The sequence below is a fragment of the Siniperca chuatsi genome, linkage group LG15 (genome assembly GCF_020085105.1).
Source record: "Siniperca chuatsi isolate FFG_IHB_CAS linkage group LG15, ASM2008510v1, whole genome shotgun sequence".
Taxonomy (NCBI): Eukaryota; Metazoa; Chordata; class Actinopteri; order Centrarchiformes; family Sinipercidae; genus Siniperca; species Siniperca chuatsi.
Window position 1 is genome coordinate 13,938,286 of NC_058056.1, and position 15,188 is coordinate 13,953,473.

General features: G+C 42.2%; 1 protein-coding gene across 1 annotated transcript; it reads right to left on the reverse strand.

The window, feature by feature from the left end:
* Positions 1-368: 368 nt before the first annotated feature.
* Positions 369-13,243, reverse strand: peli2 (pellino E3 ubiquitin protein ligase family member 2). The gene is made up of 6 exons (XM_044223928.1): positions 12,914-13,243; positions 7,421-7,550; positions 5,075-5,176; positions 3,865-4,062; positions 3,508-3,696; positions 369-3,349 (listed from the first exon to the last, which is right to left on the reverse strand). The coding sequence occupies exons 1-6, from the start codon at positions 13,015-13,017 to the stop codon at positions 2,771-2,773; spliced, it is 1,302 nt and encodes a 433-aa protein (XP_044079863.1). The 5' UTR covers positions 13,018-13,243; the 3' UTR covers positions 369-2,770.
* Between the last annotated feature and the right edge of the window lie 1,945 nt (positions 13,244-15,188).

Here is a 15,188-nt window from a genome sequence, read left to right on the forward strand (position 1 = left end):
ATGTGAATAAAACAGACTTCAAGAAAAATGTGTCCCTTATCTAAAAAAAAAAAATGCTGTTTGATAGAGCTATCAAAACCCAGAGCCATTTTGGTGACCAAGATAGCAGGGAAATGCTCATACTGAGAAATGATGAAACCAATATGTAATTGTGATTAAACATTACTGCTATGTTGTGCATACATAGCTGAGACAACTGGAGTTCAAAAGCAGTAGCCTTACAAAAGGAACAAATCCCCATCAAATGCACATACCTTTTTAAAAATCACTGAATCATTAGCACAGCCTCATCTATGTGTGTGAAATTTTACACAACTGTCAGATTTTAAGAAGGTCTAAAATCAGAGAGACAACCAACTCACTTTAGGTTCTTTTTAAAAAATGTTTTATTCTTTGCAAAGGAGGCATTGGGAGCATCAGTGCGTTCTATGGCTTGTGTACAGAGTTCCTGTAGGAGACAAAATCATAGAACAAGCCCTTGGGTGAACTGAGGGCCCCACCCATGTTTACCAAGGAGGAATGTTTGAGGCAGCTACTCTGCAGCTGTTACAGAACACAGTCTTAAGCAATGGGCACAGTGTTTGAGCTGAAAGTGTTGGAAAGGAATGCTACTGTATAGTATGTGGCCTAGTACTTGACCCTGCTCAGCAGTTACATTTAATCTGAAGAAATCAAGCCATTCAGAAATGCTCTGTGGTACGAGTAAAGTGTAATGCTGCTGACTACTTTTAAGAATGCTAGGTATGTTTCTCTTAGGAAGGAACCAAAAAAGAAAAATACTCCAGCCGTCCACCACTGCTGTTGAGATCATATCTATTTTTGTGAAGTCCAGAAGCCTAACTTAATCAAGGTGGATTTTGCCCCTCAACTATACCTCTGAGTTTTATTCATCATAATGCAACGTGGAAGAAAATCTGAATGTTACAATAGGAAATTTACCCTCAACATCTCAGAATTTGAATGCTCAATATCGTGGCAGAATTAATGCCTTCAACTACACTCTACATATGGGCACAGTCTGATAAGCTAACATCACAGAAAAATGCACAGATTCATCCCAGATTCTTTAGTTACAATTCATCTGCTGCTTTGTTTTGAATGTGACTCATCTACACACAACAGAACTTACCAAATTTGGCAAGGTGTGCGATAATATCATTATTCCCATGGAGCTGGTTGCGAGCAATTGAACAGCCTCGACTGTAATCCAGAGCTGTCAACATTCCACCATAGCAGCAGTTTGGGTTTAGGATTGTTTACAGAAACACTTTGGATCGGAGAGAGTGGTTGTTACATCTTGCATGTGGAGAGAAAACAGCTCTTCCTTATATTTGGTATAATCTCTGGATGCTGCTGAGACTGTGCCCAGGTTTGACAGCGTACAAATCATTGGATCAGACCCAGCATGGGATAAAGCTAACGACAGTGCAGATTGAATACAGTACTTGTGTGGGGTAGGGGCACAGCTAGCTAGCAAGCTAGCGAGCACGTGTGGTTGATGCATACTGGTAGTACAGCCCCAATGTTGTCTTTCACTGCAAATAGGCCTTACCTATACATTTAACAGCACAGCCATTGAGAAAGCAAGTTGTATAATTAAAGCACGACCAGTGAGGAGAGTCAATGTGTTTCAGTACATTCATTGTCAAACCCTGCGATGTTGGTTTAATTCCTGTGTTCTCTCTGGTAGCGTTTTTGGGTGGTGGGCGAGATCATAGAAAGGGGATTGGGGTGAAATGATGCAGGGCGATTTAAACAAAGCCCAAGGGCACCCACACAGTCCAACCCACACACACAATCACACATGCATGCACACACACTCAAACATTCTCACACACAGGAGAAAAATATATTAACATTTGCATTACAAAACAGTACAAGGGCCTCAGTGTAGTAAAATACCTCTTCTGTCAGATAAAAATGTGGAGAAGAATACATGTGGGTTGTCATTTCCTTATGTCTTATGTATGCAAAACTATCTCTCCCTTTGCCTTCAACAAAATATCTTTTCTCATTTATGAAAAATATTCCCACAGTTTAATGGGATTTGAGGCACTGGATTATATTTCTATACAAGTCTTTTTCCCCTCCTTAAAGTTTGTTCAGCAAATCAAAGTCGAATCTGGAGAGCTACATGATCTAGATGCCATTAGGGGTTCAGGGACGAGAGGGCGATGGGGAGCACTTAACTAGTTAGCCATTAGACCCCAACTTTCTCCTGGCTTTTCTCCCAGCCAACAGTCCAGCTGTCTGGCTCTGTAAAAACTTTGTCTCACCAGGAACTGAACTATAAACCCTCCTACAGTTTTCATTCCCAAAAGACCAAACTACACCACTGTTATCTGGTTCAGTCTGATTCATAAGTAAAATCTATTCATTCCTTCTACAACTTTAATTATATGGCCCTCTGATGGAAAACCAGCAGCCATTGTAGTTTAAAACAGCCCAGCGCTGGAGCCTTATTTAAAGCGGTAGGTTTTTTGGGGCAGCTGAAACAGTATTTCATTCTGGAGGAGCCAGGCATCTGTGGTCCAGTGTGCTCCACATCTCTGTATCCCACAGTGGCCATCCAAACAGCCACAAGAGGCCCTGAACAATCTAATGGCTCTCTGTTGTGCAGAATCCACAGTATATGACCAGAACTTGAGAAGACTTACTCCTTTCCACAGCTGGCTTACATGAACAAAAGAAAGCACAAAATAATCTGAACAGTTTCACAGCATGTTGGCATTCCTGTCTAATCTTCTTTGCCAGAGCAGGACCCTTCAGCTCAGTCCACCGGGCCCTGGAAGATTAGCTTGGAACAGCCCTGAGTGAGACCGAGCTGGGTGGCACAGAAGGGGCAGGCGGCGTGGAAGGCGTGGGTGCCATGGGGCAGAGGGATCTCCGCCCAGTACTTGACTGACTTCTCCGAACACACGTGTCCACATGGCACGAAGGCATGCGTGGGCGCACCTGTGTCCACATAGAAGGCCGGCTCACAGCCCAGCCACAGTGGTACATAGGGCCCGACCACCCGGCACATGGGACACTCTCGCTGAGTGTTGGGCTCCTGCTCTGAACGGTGGCCCCAGTTGTGGTAACCGTGCACATGGCCACAGGCCAAGTAGACCCAAGGCTGCTTGTCCTCCAGAGAGGAGAGGGCACGGCTGCGTTGCATGCTGGGGAAGGCGAGCGTGTTGAGACCTACGGGGCACTGGGGCCGCGCTGCGTTGATCTCCTGCCTGAGAGCCTCCAGATGCTTTTGGGTGGGAGTGTGAAAGAGGCCTTCTGCAGTACGCCACAGCAAAGTGGCTCCACATAGATCCACCAGGGAGCCGTCCTGCAGTATATTACTCTCAATCTCCACCTGCAGAGGGTGAGACACACATTTAGTTTCACTTAGCAAAAAAAAAAGAAAGAAGAAAGAATGCTTATGTCATGCATGTCATATTCTATTTGTGAATTGAGAAACATCTGCTTAATACTCTGTGATGCTTCAATTACTGTATGTATGGAGCTACTGACCAGTTTGCCTGGGGTCTGTGCTGAGCGGGTCTCTCTCAGTGTGTAAACATCCCCACAAACAGAGATCTCTCTCCAGACGCCAGGCTTCGACTCTTCCGTGAACCCACCCTTAGGGTGCATTACCAGCACGCCATTGGTTGTTAGTCCGTCCATGTGACCGTCAGGGTTCTTCCATTTTGCGGCTTTTTCCTGTAGACAGGACATAGATGATGGTGCAAACTGACATGCTGTCCTACTTGTTTATCTGGTTAGAACTTATAGATTTAAAGACACAAACTGAATATCCAACCTTACATTCAGACAGCAGCATAAATAGAGATACCGTATATATGTCATAGTACACTAAATAGTAATTACCCCAAGGAAGATGTTTTTGGAAGAATCAAAACCAGCTGCGTAGATGCGAGCAGTGTAGGGCGGGTTACGCTCACAGACAACTCGGCAGGCAAAACGGGAGATGGTGCTCTGTGTGATCGGAGTCTCCTCTCCCTCCTGGCCTCCGGCTATTGTGTCAGTCACCACAAAGTCTATGGGACTCTCAGTGGAACGCCCAATCTACAAACCAACACAGTAATTTATCAATATCATGCTATATTATTATATGGTTTCTTGTGAACTCTTGTCAATATATTGGCATGGATGAAAAGAAGTTTCTTTTTAATTCCCTGCAGACATTTGAACTCTGAACTGTTCTGCTTCCCGGCAGTTCAGTCACTTGCCAGTTTGTGGCGGGTTGAAATTTGAATGACAGCGCTCAAGATCATGTGGCTGTGTGTGTGTGTGGTAAAAATGCTGAGACACGACACACTTTGGTACACAAAATGCCAAAAAAAGTCATACAGCAGCATGCTGTTATATTAGTGCACCTCTGAAGAGAATCCAAGTTTCTATTTTTTTCTCTAAAATATTCTCAAAATCTCAAATTGTCCTAAAGTCCTATTTTTTGAATGTTTTTCCCCGTCTCTGCTGTGTCTGTGTTTCTTCACAGACACATGGACACAATACAGGGCTGAATGTGAAGCACGTGTCTGCAGTGCTAACTAACCCTCTGGTCACCATCTCCTTGCTGTACATTCAGATTAATGCTACAAACAGAACAGTTGACAGTACACAAGCAGATCACATGCACTCACTCGTGGAGTTTGTTTGTACAAACAACTAAATGTGCATAGAAGGCATAGCTGTAAATATTCTTAAATGTAGAGCTGAAAGGTTCAGTCAATTAAACTATGTCAATCGACAGAATAAAGCGTCCAGTCATTTCAAGAAAAAAAAAAAAAGCAAAACATTAACTGATTACAGCTTCTCAAATGTAAGGTTTTGATGCTTTTCTTCATATATATAGTAAATGATATATGTTTGGGTTAGGACTGCAAAAAAAGTACAGTAAAACCAAGCCATATAAAACAAGCAATTTGAATACATCTCTTTGGGCTCTGGGAAATTATAAAGGATCCATAATGAAAGTAATTGTTAGTTGCAGCTCTAATTAAAAGTAGAGGATTCAACAGGTTATTCAAAAGCATCGTACATAAAATCCTAAAAAAGGCAACAAGGTCATTTTTACCTGAAACATGTCTGTGTCTTTATCATGGCTGTACTCCACCACTACCGTCTGGTTTCTGGACAGTGTGTAGGAGATGCTGTGTTGGCCTTTACAGTTCACGGCCTGAAATATAACAAACCACTCATTACAAACATGCTACACATTGTGACACCATATCAAAACACAACAAATAGATAGTTTAACAATCTACGTATAAGAACACCAACAACAAAGGAGAGTTAATGATTACCATATACCCTATGAAATCATTGCATCATTGCTGCAGTTAAATTACAGAACAGGGCAAAACAACAAAGACTCAACAACAACTATAATGCTTGTTGGAAGAGAATATATATTTGTCCTCATTTTCACCCTGTTATTTACAACAAAAATATTCTCAGGCTTTTTATTACAATAGATTATTACTGTGTTTTTTTATAGTAGACATTAAAGCAAGAAGACTTCATTATAATTCCTAGATGTGTGGCAGGAATTTCTGGTAGAGGAACAGAGAGGAGCATGTAAAGTCACACTCCCATGATAGTGACCATAAACTAGTGCCCACTGGCCTCAGTTAACATAAGCTCGTCTACCAGCTGAACTGCCTCAGTCAGTGTAGTGACGGAGGGTGGGTTAAAGCCACTCAGGCCCAGCTCCCATCAACACTTTACCACATGCCACTATCATCCCTCTATAATCTGCAAATTCCATTTCCCAAACCCCCACCCCTCCACCCCCGTCACGTGCAAGAGGGAAAGAGAAAGTGGGTCATCAGCGCTACCACACTCTACTGTAACCTCAGAGATAGACGGGGACAAATGTCATCATCACATGCAGTCTTGTCTCCACTGCGCTGCTACAAACAAATGGTGCTCCACCTGTTCAGCAGCTAAAACAAGTTTATACACACTCCAAACAGAAACATGTATAAGCACAACACCACACCCCCAAAATGTCACACGCCCCCCTCCCTCAGGTGAAGGAGTGAAAATAAAAAACAGCCATGGGCCATGCAACCCCCAAAGGAAGGCCAATGCAAACAATCACACATGCACAAATGCAGTAATTGAGATCAAGTGGGGAGATGAGAAAGCAGGGGCAGGATTTGAATATGAGGCTGGCAGTGGCATTGTGGGAGCTCCTCATTATCCGTCATGAACACCAGAGTGTGCACAGACACGTGAGCTTTCCCTCTCAGCTTCTGAGCCACAGAGCATTCTCAGTTCATTCGTACGAGGCTGCCACACTGTGAGGGAGCTGGGGCAGGTTGGGGGACTGAAAAGAAAGTAATAGAAAAAGGGGGAGATGGCTTTGTTCACTTTACTCCTTACTCGAAAACAAGGCTCTCCCCAAATCAAGCTCACTACATTGCTAGTCTCCAAGGAATGGCTATTTTTGACCTTGTGTACAGCTGGGAGTGCAAGGTCAGGCAACTGCAACAACTTGGTAACAGGGTGGCAGAGAGGAAGAGCGATGAAAGGGGAAGAATCTCACAGCAGTTCCTATCTCTGAAACAGTACGTGACTAATTGTGCAAATAGTGCTCTTTGCACAGTTGAGCTGTGCAGTTAAAACAGCCAGGTTCCAATACAACATGGTTTTCTGAGCAAACTGTCTGAGAAACAATTTGTAGTGTGGAGCAGCAGAAACATTTAGCCATATTTCATACACCACTGCAGCACAACATTCAGCTCAAACTCGAACGAAATGATGCACAATCTCTGCAATGAAAAAGCATCTGTCACAGAAAAACCTCTAAGCAGATATCAGGAGTCAAGTTCCACAATGTGAGAGTAACATGAACCAGAGGGCCTTTGCCCAATGAGCTAAACTCCCAACAAATGTCTGGAATATTGGCCTCTGAAAGGTGCAGAGGTAAGCACGTCCTCCAGCTTGTTTAGCAGTTTTGCTTGGGAACCAAAGGCAGGAATGCAGGAAGGCAGACATGTTATACTCGACGGGGCAGTTTCTGGCAGGCACTCCGCTGCAAAGAAAAGCTTTGAGGCCCGGCTAGAAACTACGCTTATTGTACTGGAAATGTCAACATTAAGGTCTGCCAACAATAATGTAAAGGAGTTTACTGCACGTTCCATAAGCTACATTCTGCTGCTCTGTTTTGTTTTTCAAGATTTTCCTTCAGCTGTGATTCCTCTGCCTTTAATCAGCTGAGTTCAATCACAATATGAACACAAAACTGCCTTGTATATTGACAAAATTACTCATCATCCTTCGTCTCAGCTAATCAGTTGCATGCTTATATACGTTTTTGTCTAAAATATACATCAAAAGACAAGCAGACAATTGTTCATTCTCACTGAGAGTCTGTTCAATGAATCACTTATTCATCCTCTGATATATTCTGTACCTTGCTGGCCTGGGGTGTGTTGAGGATGTGCACAGTGCTTGGCTTAACACCATTGGCTTTGGTCCTCCTGTATAGCGCAAATCTGCTTTTCCGTCTACCTCGATCTCCATTGGGCAGAGAGCCATTGTACCTGTCACAGAAGGGGGGTGGGGGTGGAGAGAAGGACAGCAAATTCACAGTTCCATTTTTTATGAAAATGTTTTTGTAGCTGCAAAAAGACGTGTCTGATGAGATTTCCAGGCAAAATTCATTCTTGTAATCACATAACAAGTAAACATGGGGAATTAGAAACATTCATGCATTTTGAAAAGGAGCTTTGCAATGCATTACATCACTGGCAATCTAATGCACCCTATTAGCAATCTAAGCGTTACCTTGGATAATGTCTCTTATTACATAATGCACTCTGGTACTGGTGATTTCAGTGAGCCAACTCTGTGTAAACTGCAGCTGTTCTTTTGCTCTGTGTCCCAGGCAGGAGCAGGTTTTAAGATGCACGTCAGGTTTGCGATCACTTTGGGAACAAACAGTCTGGGTGAAGAAGTGGCTCACATGACTGAAACACATTCTCTCATAGCTGAATTTTATAAACCAACACAGAAAGCTCCAAGATCTCAATTTTAAAGACTCAGCACGGCCAGAAGAGCATCTAAGAGCATTCTCTGTTTTCACTTCTCAATACCAGATTCCAGTTTTGCCCTTCAGTCTGCTGTGAGGCACCTAGCCTAGCAGCTCCTTGTGAATGAAGAAGCCCCTTCCGGTAGGACTGGTCCTCTCCCTATCCACCAGCTGGTTCCTACAGCTGGGACACCCCATGCTCTACTCCCATCCAACACACAGACCTTCTGTCACACACTCGCATGTGACCACAGTGTACTGAACAGGCACTTTGCACAACGGAGATATCTCTACTAAGAGCCTCAATTTTGCAGAGCAATGCATATGATGAGGGAATGAACTCCAACCAACCACTACATAGTCTGACATTTTTCCTCTTTGTTGCAACACAAATGCAACAGTAGCAACAAGAGCCTCTTTTTTGCTCCTCCCTCCCTCCCTCCCTCCCTCCCTCCAAAGCTAGTCCACCTGTCCCATGTCTCCACACGGCTGGCCAGGCATGGAAACACATGGTCCCAGTCAGCACAGTGCACAAAGCTGGCCTGTAGGACAAGCCACCCACAGAGAGCTAGAGAGGCACTGGGTGATGCTGTGGACAAAACTACAACTAATACACTGACAGCAGGAGGAAAATGACTAAATAATAGTGGATACATAATTGTGTTAGTGTTTTAAACTGTTCACTATTGCTTTTATTTCTTGCTGATTATTGTCTATAATAGTGGTTTTCTTTCTCTGCGCCTAAGTTATGTTTATTAATCAGAATTTATATATATTGATCCTATGTGGTCTTGATCCTAAAGAAGATCCATATGGAATAGAAATACTGATAATCTCTCATTAATAAAACACACTTTTGAAGCTAATTTGACAGTGTGCTGACTCTATACTCCAGTTTCAATTTCATTAGACCTGTCCTAGAAACTCACTACCTAAATAAAGAGCAGCTAGGCCTATATATTGTTCAGATTTCTTTTTAGTTTGAGGGGGGGCTATCTGCTGGATACCTGCGCCTGGATGTCTCACATACAACACACAATAAGATGATATGCAGCTTAGCATTTTCACCATGATGAATTCCAACTGCAGAATATAACCCTGGCTCTCTGAGAAATGCCACACATGCCTTCTATTATTCATCATTACATTGGAGGAACAATATTCTGTCAGCTAGGAACCGCCACCGTCACATTAGCTAGGACAGGTTCTTTAAAGCTACGCTCCAACTAATTGTGATCGCTTTCCCTTTTGACCTGTGCCAGACAGACAGCGGATTTACCTTCCAATACTTAGGAGCAGGGATTAGAAGACTCTGGCGTATCACCTAACCTCCAGGGTTGCACTAAGGAGCCAACAGCACCTCCTACCTCTTATACTAACATGAAAGGCTAGTGTTCGCAGAATGAGGAGGAGATATGCTGAGTTGTTATAACCCTCATTAGCATGACACAGAGGCAGGGTGGCCTTAAAAGGGTCACAAAAGATGGCACAGAGGTTAGATGATGCTGAAAAGCAAGACTAAAGGTTATTAGTGCTTCAGATAGGTCAATCTAAACTGTACAAATACATCAATAGTATAGCATCACTACATGGGAGGCAGCCATCACTCAAGAGACTCAGATTCAAGCTCCCATGGCACCAAGTATCCATCTGACTGATATAACCTTGCACAAGACACTGACACCACACCAGCTCCACCTACACTCTGACCTTGTTGTGGAGTTTAGGAACGCAAAAGGATAACTCTTTTCCTTCTTGGATGAATGGAGAAAAAAAGGCTTCACATCTCAACAATCAGTGCCAGTTTGTACCAAAGATGGTTCCCAAGTTGATTTGTACATTTGCTTTACTGAGTGGTTCTTTAGGGAGAAATGTACAAAGTTCAATCAATAGGCCCGGTCTCTCAGCCACAATGGACAGAGGAAGCTGAGGAGAGGCAAAGGCTGGGTCCTGATCAATCCATCCTTTCATTTCCAAGATACCCACGCAGCCACCCTCCCTCCTCCCTGGCCAGCACCAAGCCAATTCGCCCAGGCAGAGATGGGGGGCAGCCATGCAAGTAATAAGAGCCACCACGGTCATGGCAACAAACCACCGAGGGAACTGCTGCTCAAACAAGCTTTGTTCCATGCTGTCAGCTATCTTGTCTACCATCAGTTTTATCAATGGGATGTGATGTCATGGCAGTGATTATACACCCACCACATCTGATTCAAATATGTGTCTTTATGTCAGGAGAGAGAACAAACGTATCAGCTTCAAGCATACCACATATTCAGCCTGGGGTAATAAGCAGTCAGCACTTTCTGTCCCTTATAATAAGCAGTATGGCTGTGAGTGTATGGGTGGAGGGCAAGTGACCACACTTTACCATGATCTGTGTATAACCTTTATAAGCCTCTCATTCAGTGCTTCAAACTAACACTGCATACATGTAATTCTCACAGCACAAACACCTAAAAATGTTCATTTTAAGTTTTAATAACTTTCAAGTGAGTTGTAGTACTGGCCAAACTCCAATCACTGATGACACAGCAGGTGTTTTCCATCATCTGTGGCAGCTGTTGCACTAGACAGTTTATAAATATAAACATGATTGTTTAGAATGATAACTGGCTGCAGTTTCTCCTGAACAAATCCTGGAAAAAAAACACAGTAGTGGTTTTGAAAAAGCTCTGACATAAACAAAGAAAAAGCCACACCAGTTTTTACTCAGTGGCAGGATGAGACACGTATACTAATGCCACTGCCTTGTGTGTTTTTCATCAACAGATTAGGGCTGGGTATTGTTTGAAATTTTGCAACACTAGCGTCAACGTGATGTGATACCATTAAAACCTTATTGCTAAGTATAAATGTGTTTTAATTTAACAAAAGAAGCCCAAGTACTCACATGTTAAATGCTGTCTAAACACAATGCAAGAACTTTGCTTTAATAAAGTAGTCTAAAATTTTTTTAAATGGGCAAAGTTTCGATATATCTGATAAAATACATAAGATCTGACTAGGCATTTGATGCCAACTTTCAGTACTTGACAGTAGATCTGAAACAAATAATCAATTAATTGATTAGTCGATGGACAGAAAACTGTTTAACTGTTTTGATAATCAGTGTGATCGTTGGTTAATGTCATTTTTTCTAGTAAAAATGCTAGTCATTGGTTCCAGTTTCTCAGTTGTTAGGATTTTCTGCTTCTCAGTGTTTTATATCTTTGCAAACTGAATATCTTTGGATTTCTGACTATTGGTTGGACAAAAGAAAGCTATTTGAAGACGTCATTCTGGCCTTCAGGAAATTGTAAAAGGCATTTTTCACCATTATACAGACCAAACGATGAATCGAGATAATAATCGGCAGACTAATCGATCATGAAAATAATCATTAGTGGGAGCCCTACTTGACAGTTTTTGATACTCCCATAGACACATTTTGTTTGGTACCAAAAAAGTATTGAGGTTGGATATCCAGCACTACAAAAGATTATTGGCAAAAGTTTAAGTACCAAGATTCTAATGGTATTTTAACATAAAATGCTAAAATCTGTGACAAAAAGTACTGTCAAGTTTACTGATATAAACAAAGACAAACTACTAGCTACTTTACAGAAAAAGTATATTGACTAAAAAGCCCATGAAAGAAAACTGTACCCACAGAGAGTTTGGGTTCTCTGATAAAGGCTGCTATAGGGCAATTTGACAATATGTATCTGTGGTAGCTTTTCCTTTTCTATCTTGGGTTGTATCAGGCCATTGTGGGCAATTTGGCAAATCAATGAGCTGGACAGTTTTATGGCAATATTTTGATATGATTTTTGCATCAATGTGATGAAGTGTGCAAGTGTGATTCAAGTGTTTAATTAGCTGGATTAGCCAAGAACAGATATATCCTGTTTGGTAATGTCATCCATAAAGTGAAATGAATTAGAAAATGTATTACATCATGGATATATTAATATATTAAATTATATATTGTGATAAAGGATTTTAGCCATATCCCCCATCCCTACACTGATGTTGGTCTTTGGTGGTCCAAAAGCCTGGTAACGGTTCAGGTCTTCTACCCGACCTGACAGCAGACATTAGAGAACGTAAAGAAATGAATGTGTGTTAGTGTGTTGAGATAAGCAAGGTATGTGATTTCAAACTATTTAATGCAACAATAATCTGTAGACCAATTTTTGCATCTTGGAAATAATACAAACTATGGCCTTGTAGTGCATGCGACTACCGATATTGTGTGTACTGCAGATGCCAAGTTGTGCGGTCTGAGCTACAGATAGTATTGACAAAAAAAACACACACACAAAAAAAAAACAGGAAGAACCCTGAGGACTGGGGGAGGGGACCATCACCACTTCCGAATTCCTGAAACCCCATGAATCCAACTTTAAGGTAGGAAGGAGCGTCCCGGTCAGAGCTGCTGAGTATGGGATTCATTTCACAAGGGTTCCAAAGCTGTCCTGTCCTCTATTTGGCGGACATCGGCTTGTTCAAATGTAGGAAGACTGTTGTTTCTTTCCCGGTTATCAGGGAATGAAATATCGCCATCAACTCTGCAAAACTAAAATGTACACATATCTGATTGCGCACGTGTCTGATTAGTGGAGTAACGTGAGCGCCTTAATCTCAACTGGGCTTGATGTTTTTCCTGAATTTATCTAGAGAGTTAGCTGTGTAAAAGTCGATGTTTGTCTGAAATAAGCCACACTACTTAAAGTTCACAGCTTCTTTTCTAAACTTACAGTCACGTCGCTAAGTTAGCTACGTTAGCACCCTCTTGTGAAACTTCCTTAAGATAAACACTCGCTTTCACGTAAACGTAGGGGAGTATATCAACTAAAAGTATCACAATATATATATAAATATAAAACTTACCCCAGCACCACCAGCTCCCCGTATTTCACTGGGTCTTTGGACGGGGCACAGTGCTCCTCTTGGCTTGACGAAAACATTAGGCTTCTGGCTTCACTGTGTAACATTAGCTATACAGTAGAAACAGCGGCTCAAAAATCACCCGGAATTCCCGTCAAAAAACACGACAGGCTCTCATTTCAGTTCATATATCCAGCGGCATATGTCTCTGTGCCCACACCAATCCAGTTTTCTATAAATAAACTGGTCTCAAACTTCTTTAGCGTGACATGGCAAAATGTAACTTACTTGGCGGTTGAATCCGCTCTGAAGCAGATACAAAAACAGCGAGGAGCAGGGCCGGAATGTACCATTCCCTTGTTCTTTACTTTGTGTAGGGGTGACTCCATACCAAATCTGTGTTTAAAAAAGTGTTTTTGACCCATGTGTACCGTATATGGTTATTAAAAGTTATTAATTGCAATAGAGAAAAGTAGTTTACGTTATATTTATTCTTGGGTAAACAACGTTGTCGTACTTTGTTGTAAAACTCCCTACTTTTGCCACCTCGCATGGTCCATGGATCGCACCCTGTGTTATGTAAACAAAGAGTACAATCTGGGTATTCTTAAAGGGATCATACTTTTCCTGATATGTTTGCAAAGTTTCCAGTTTCCCACATTTAACGAGAATAAGGTTTTACACACTTTTCGTCATAACATCTTGTGAGTATTTGCATCATAGGACTCACTTCAGCACACATGTAACATGGATCACATAATGTTATAAGATATGACTTTTGAATAAAGTTACATAGGCCTAAGCGAGCATACAGAAGGTGGGGCAGTGAAAATAATCATCCTGGTACGTTTCCTGACTGAGATAACAGTGAAAGGATGGTGAAATCAGATTTGCTTATTTTATTAGTGACCCCAGGGCCCTTTCAAGAACTTTATGTGATTATGACTTTATTGCAGCTGGCTAATGCATGTGACTGATTATGCAACATAATGACATCACTATTTATCTGCATGCCTGGAAGTTTTATTTCCACATTACCATTGATCATTTTGATCATTTAATTTTGTTGTCTGGCTTCCTACTTTCAGATCTCCTTTTGTTGGTTGCAGGCTTACAGGAATATTCTTATTTCTTTCTGTAATATTTTATTAGTCACCTGGCTCCATGTGAGGAAATTGAAATCAGTCTAATAATAACACCAAGGCCTAGTAATTTGCTTAATTGCTTCTTCTGACAATGACTCACAGACTAATGTAACCAAATGTCCACACCTTATGTGAGAATGTCAAGAACTGCTCAACCACCAATGTCACCCCTTCCAATATCCCTCATGTCCAGTTGTTCTCACGCCTTTCTGATAAATGTGCCACTTCTCCACTTTTGTCTGACAGTCTCATCAACATTTTATTGCCTGTCTTGTTTTCACAAGAATCTGTATGGCTGGAGGTGCTTTTACTGCTTCAGGCCCCTGCAGTGGTCCTATTGCCTCTGCAATTATGGCCTTCTGTTTGAACTGGTGTTCAGTTTCAAAGTGCAATAACACTTGACACAAAAACAAAAGGTAGCAGGGGGTCACTGGGGCCCATGAAGATACTTGCCTTCCCACCCTGTACTGCAACTTAAACTCTGCAGTACAGTAAGATACAACATTGATGTGTTATTCCATTTGTAAGCAGTACAACTCAGATTAATCCATGGCATTTGTTGGTTCTGTTCATAGCTACACATACTTGTCCATTAATAGTGCAGAGGAGTGAACTTCAGCTTCTTCAGCAGTTGTGCAAGGATCAAGCTGCAGTAGGTCTTAACTACAGGCCTAGGGCCTGGCCTTAAAGCTGCGGGTATAATGAATGTTTACTGCTCTTTTGTGCCACGGTCTCTTTCCGCTTGCTTTCATCCACTGGGCATTGTCTGTGTAAAAGAGCACTACAGTCTTTTCTGTCTATCTGACTCACCCTCCCGCATGCGCGCGCGCACACACACACAGTAGAGTGAGTGAGTGAGTGTGTGTGTGGTGTGTGTGTGTGGGGGGGGATCAAAGGCTCTCTAGCACATACCACACTGATGGAGAGCAGATGCAGGGAGTGGGCTGCTTTGCTGAAGTTGAGCTGGCGTAGTGTCAGTGCAAATCTATGTTTAGGAGGAGGAGTCAAATGTTACCAGGCAAGAAGCATGCTACAAGCTCAATTGTGCAACTGCGATAAACAGCATGAGCAATGATGACATATGAAAGACAAAGCCCCCATTAACTTCCTCACTGCTCTTCGGCAGGCTTTAC

Bases quoted from the DNA above. Each gene is read 5' to 3' on its own strand.
- peli2 (XM_044223928.1), bottom strand. From the start codon at position 13,017: ATGTTACACAGTGAAGCCAGAAGCCTAATGTTTTCGTCAAGCCAAGAG. The intron at 3,697-3,864 runs GTAATTACTATT...TCCTGTCTACAG, and splicing joins CCAAAAACATCTTCCTTGGG to GAAAAAGCCGCAAAATGGAA. The intron at 3,350-3,507 runs GTCAGTAGCTCC...CACCCTCTGCAG, and splicing joins CACAGACCCCAGGCAAACTG to GTGGAGATTGAGAGTAATAT.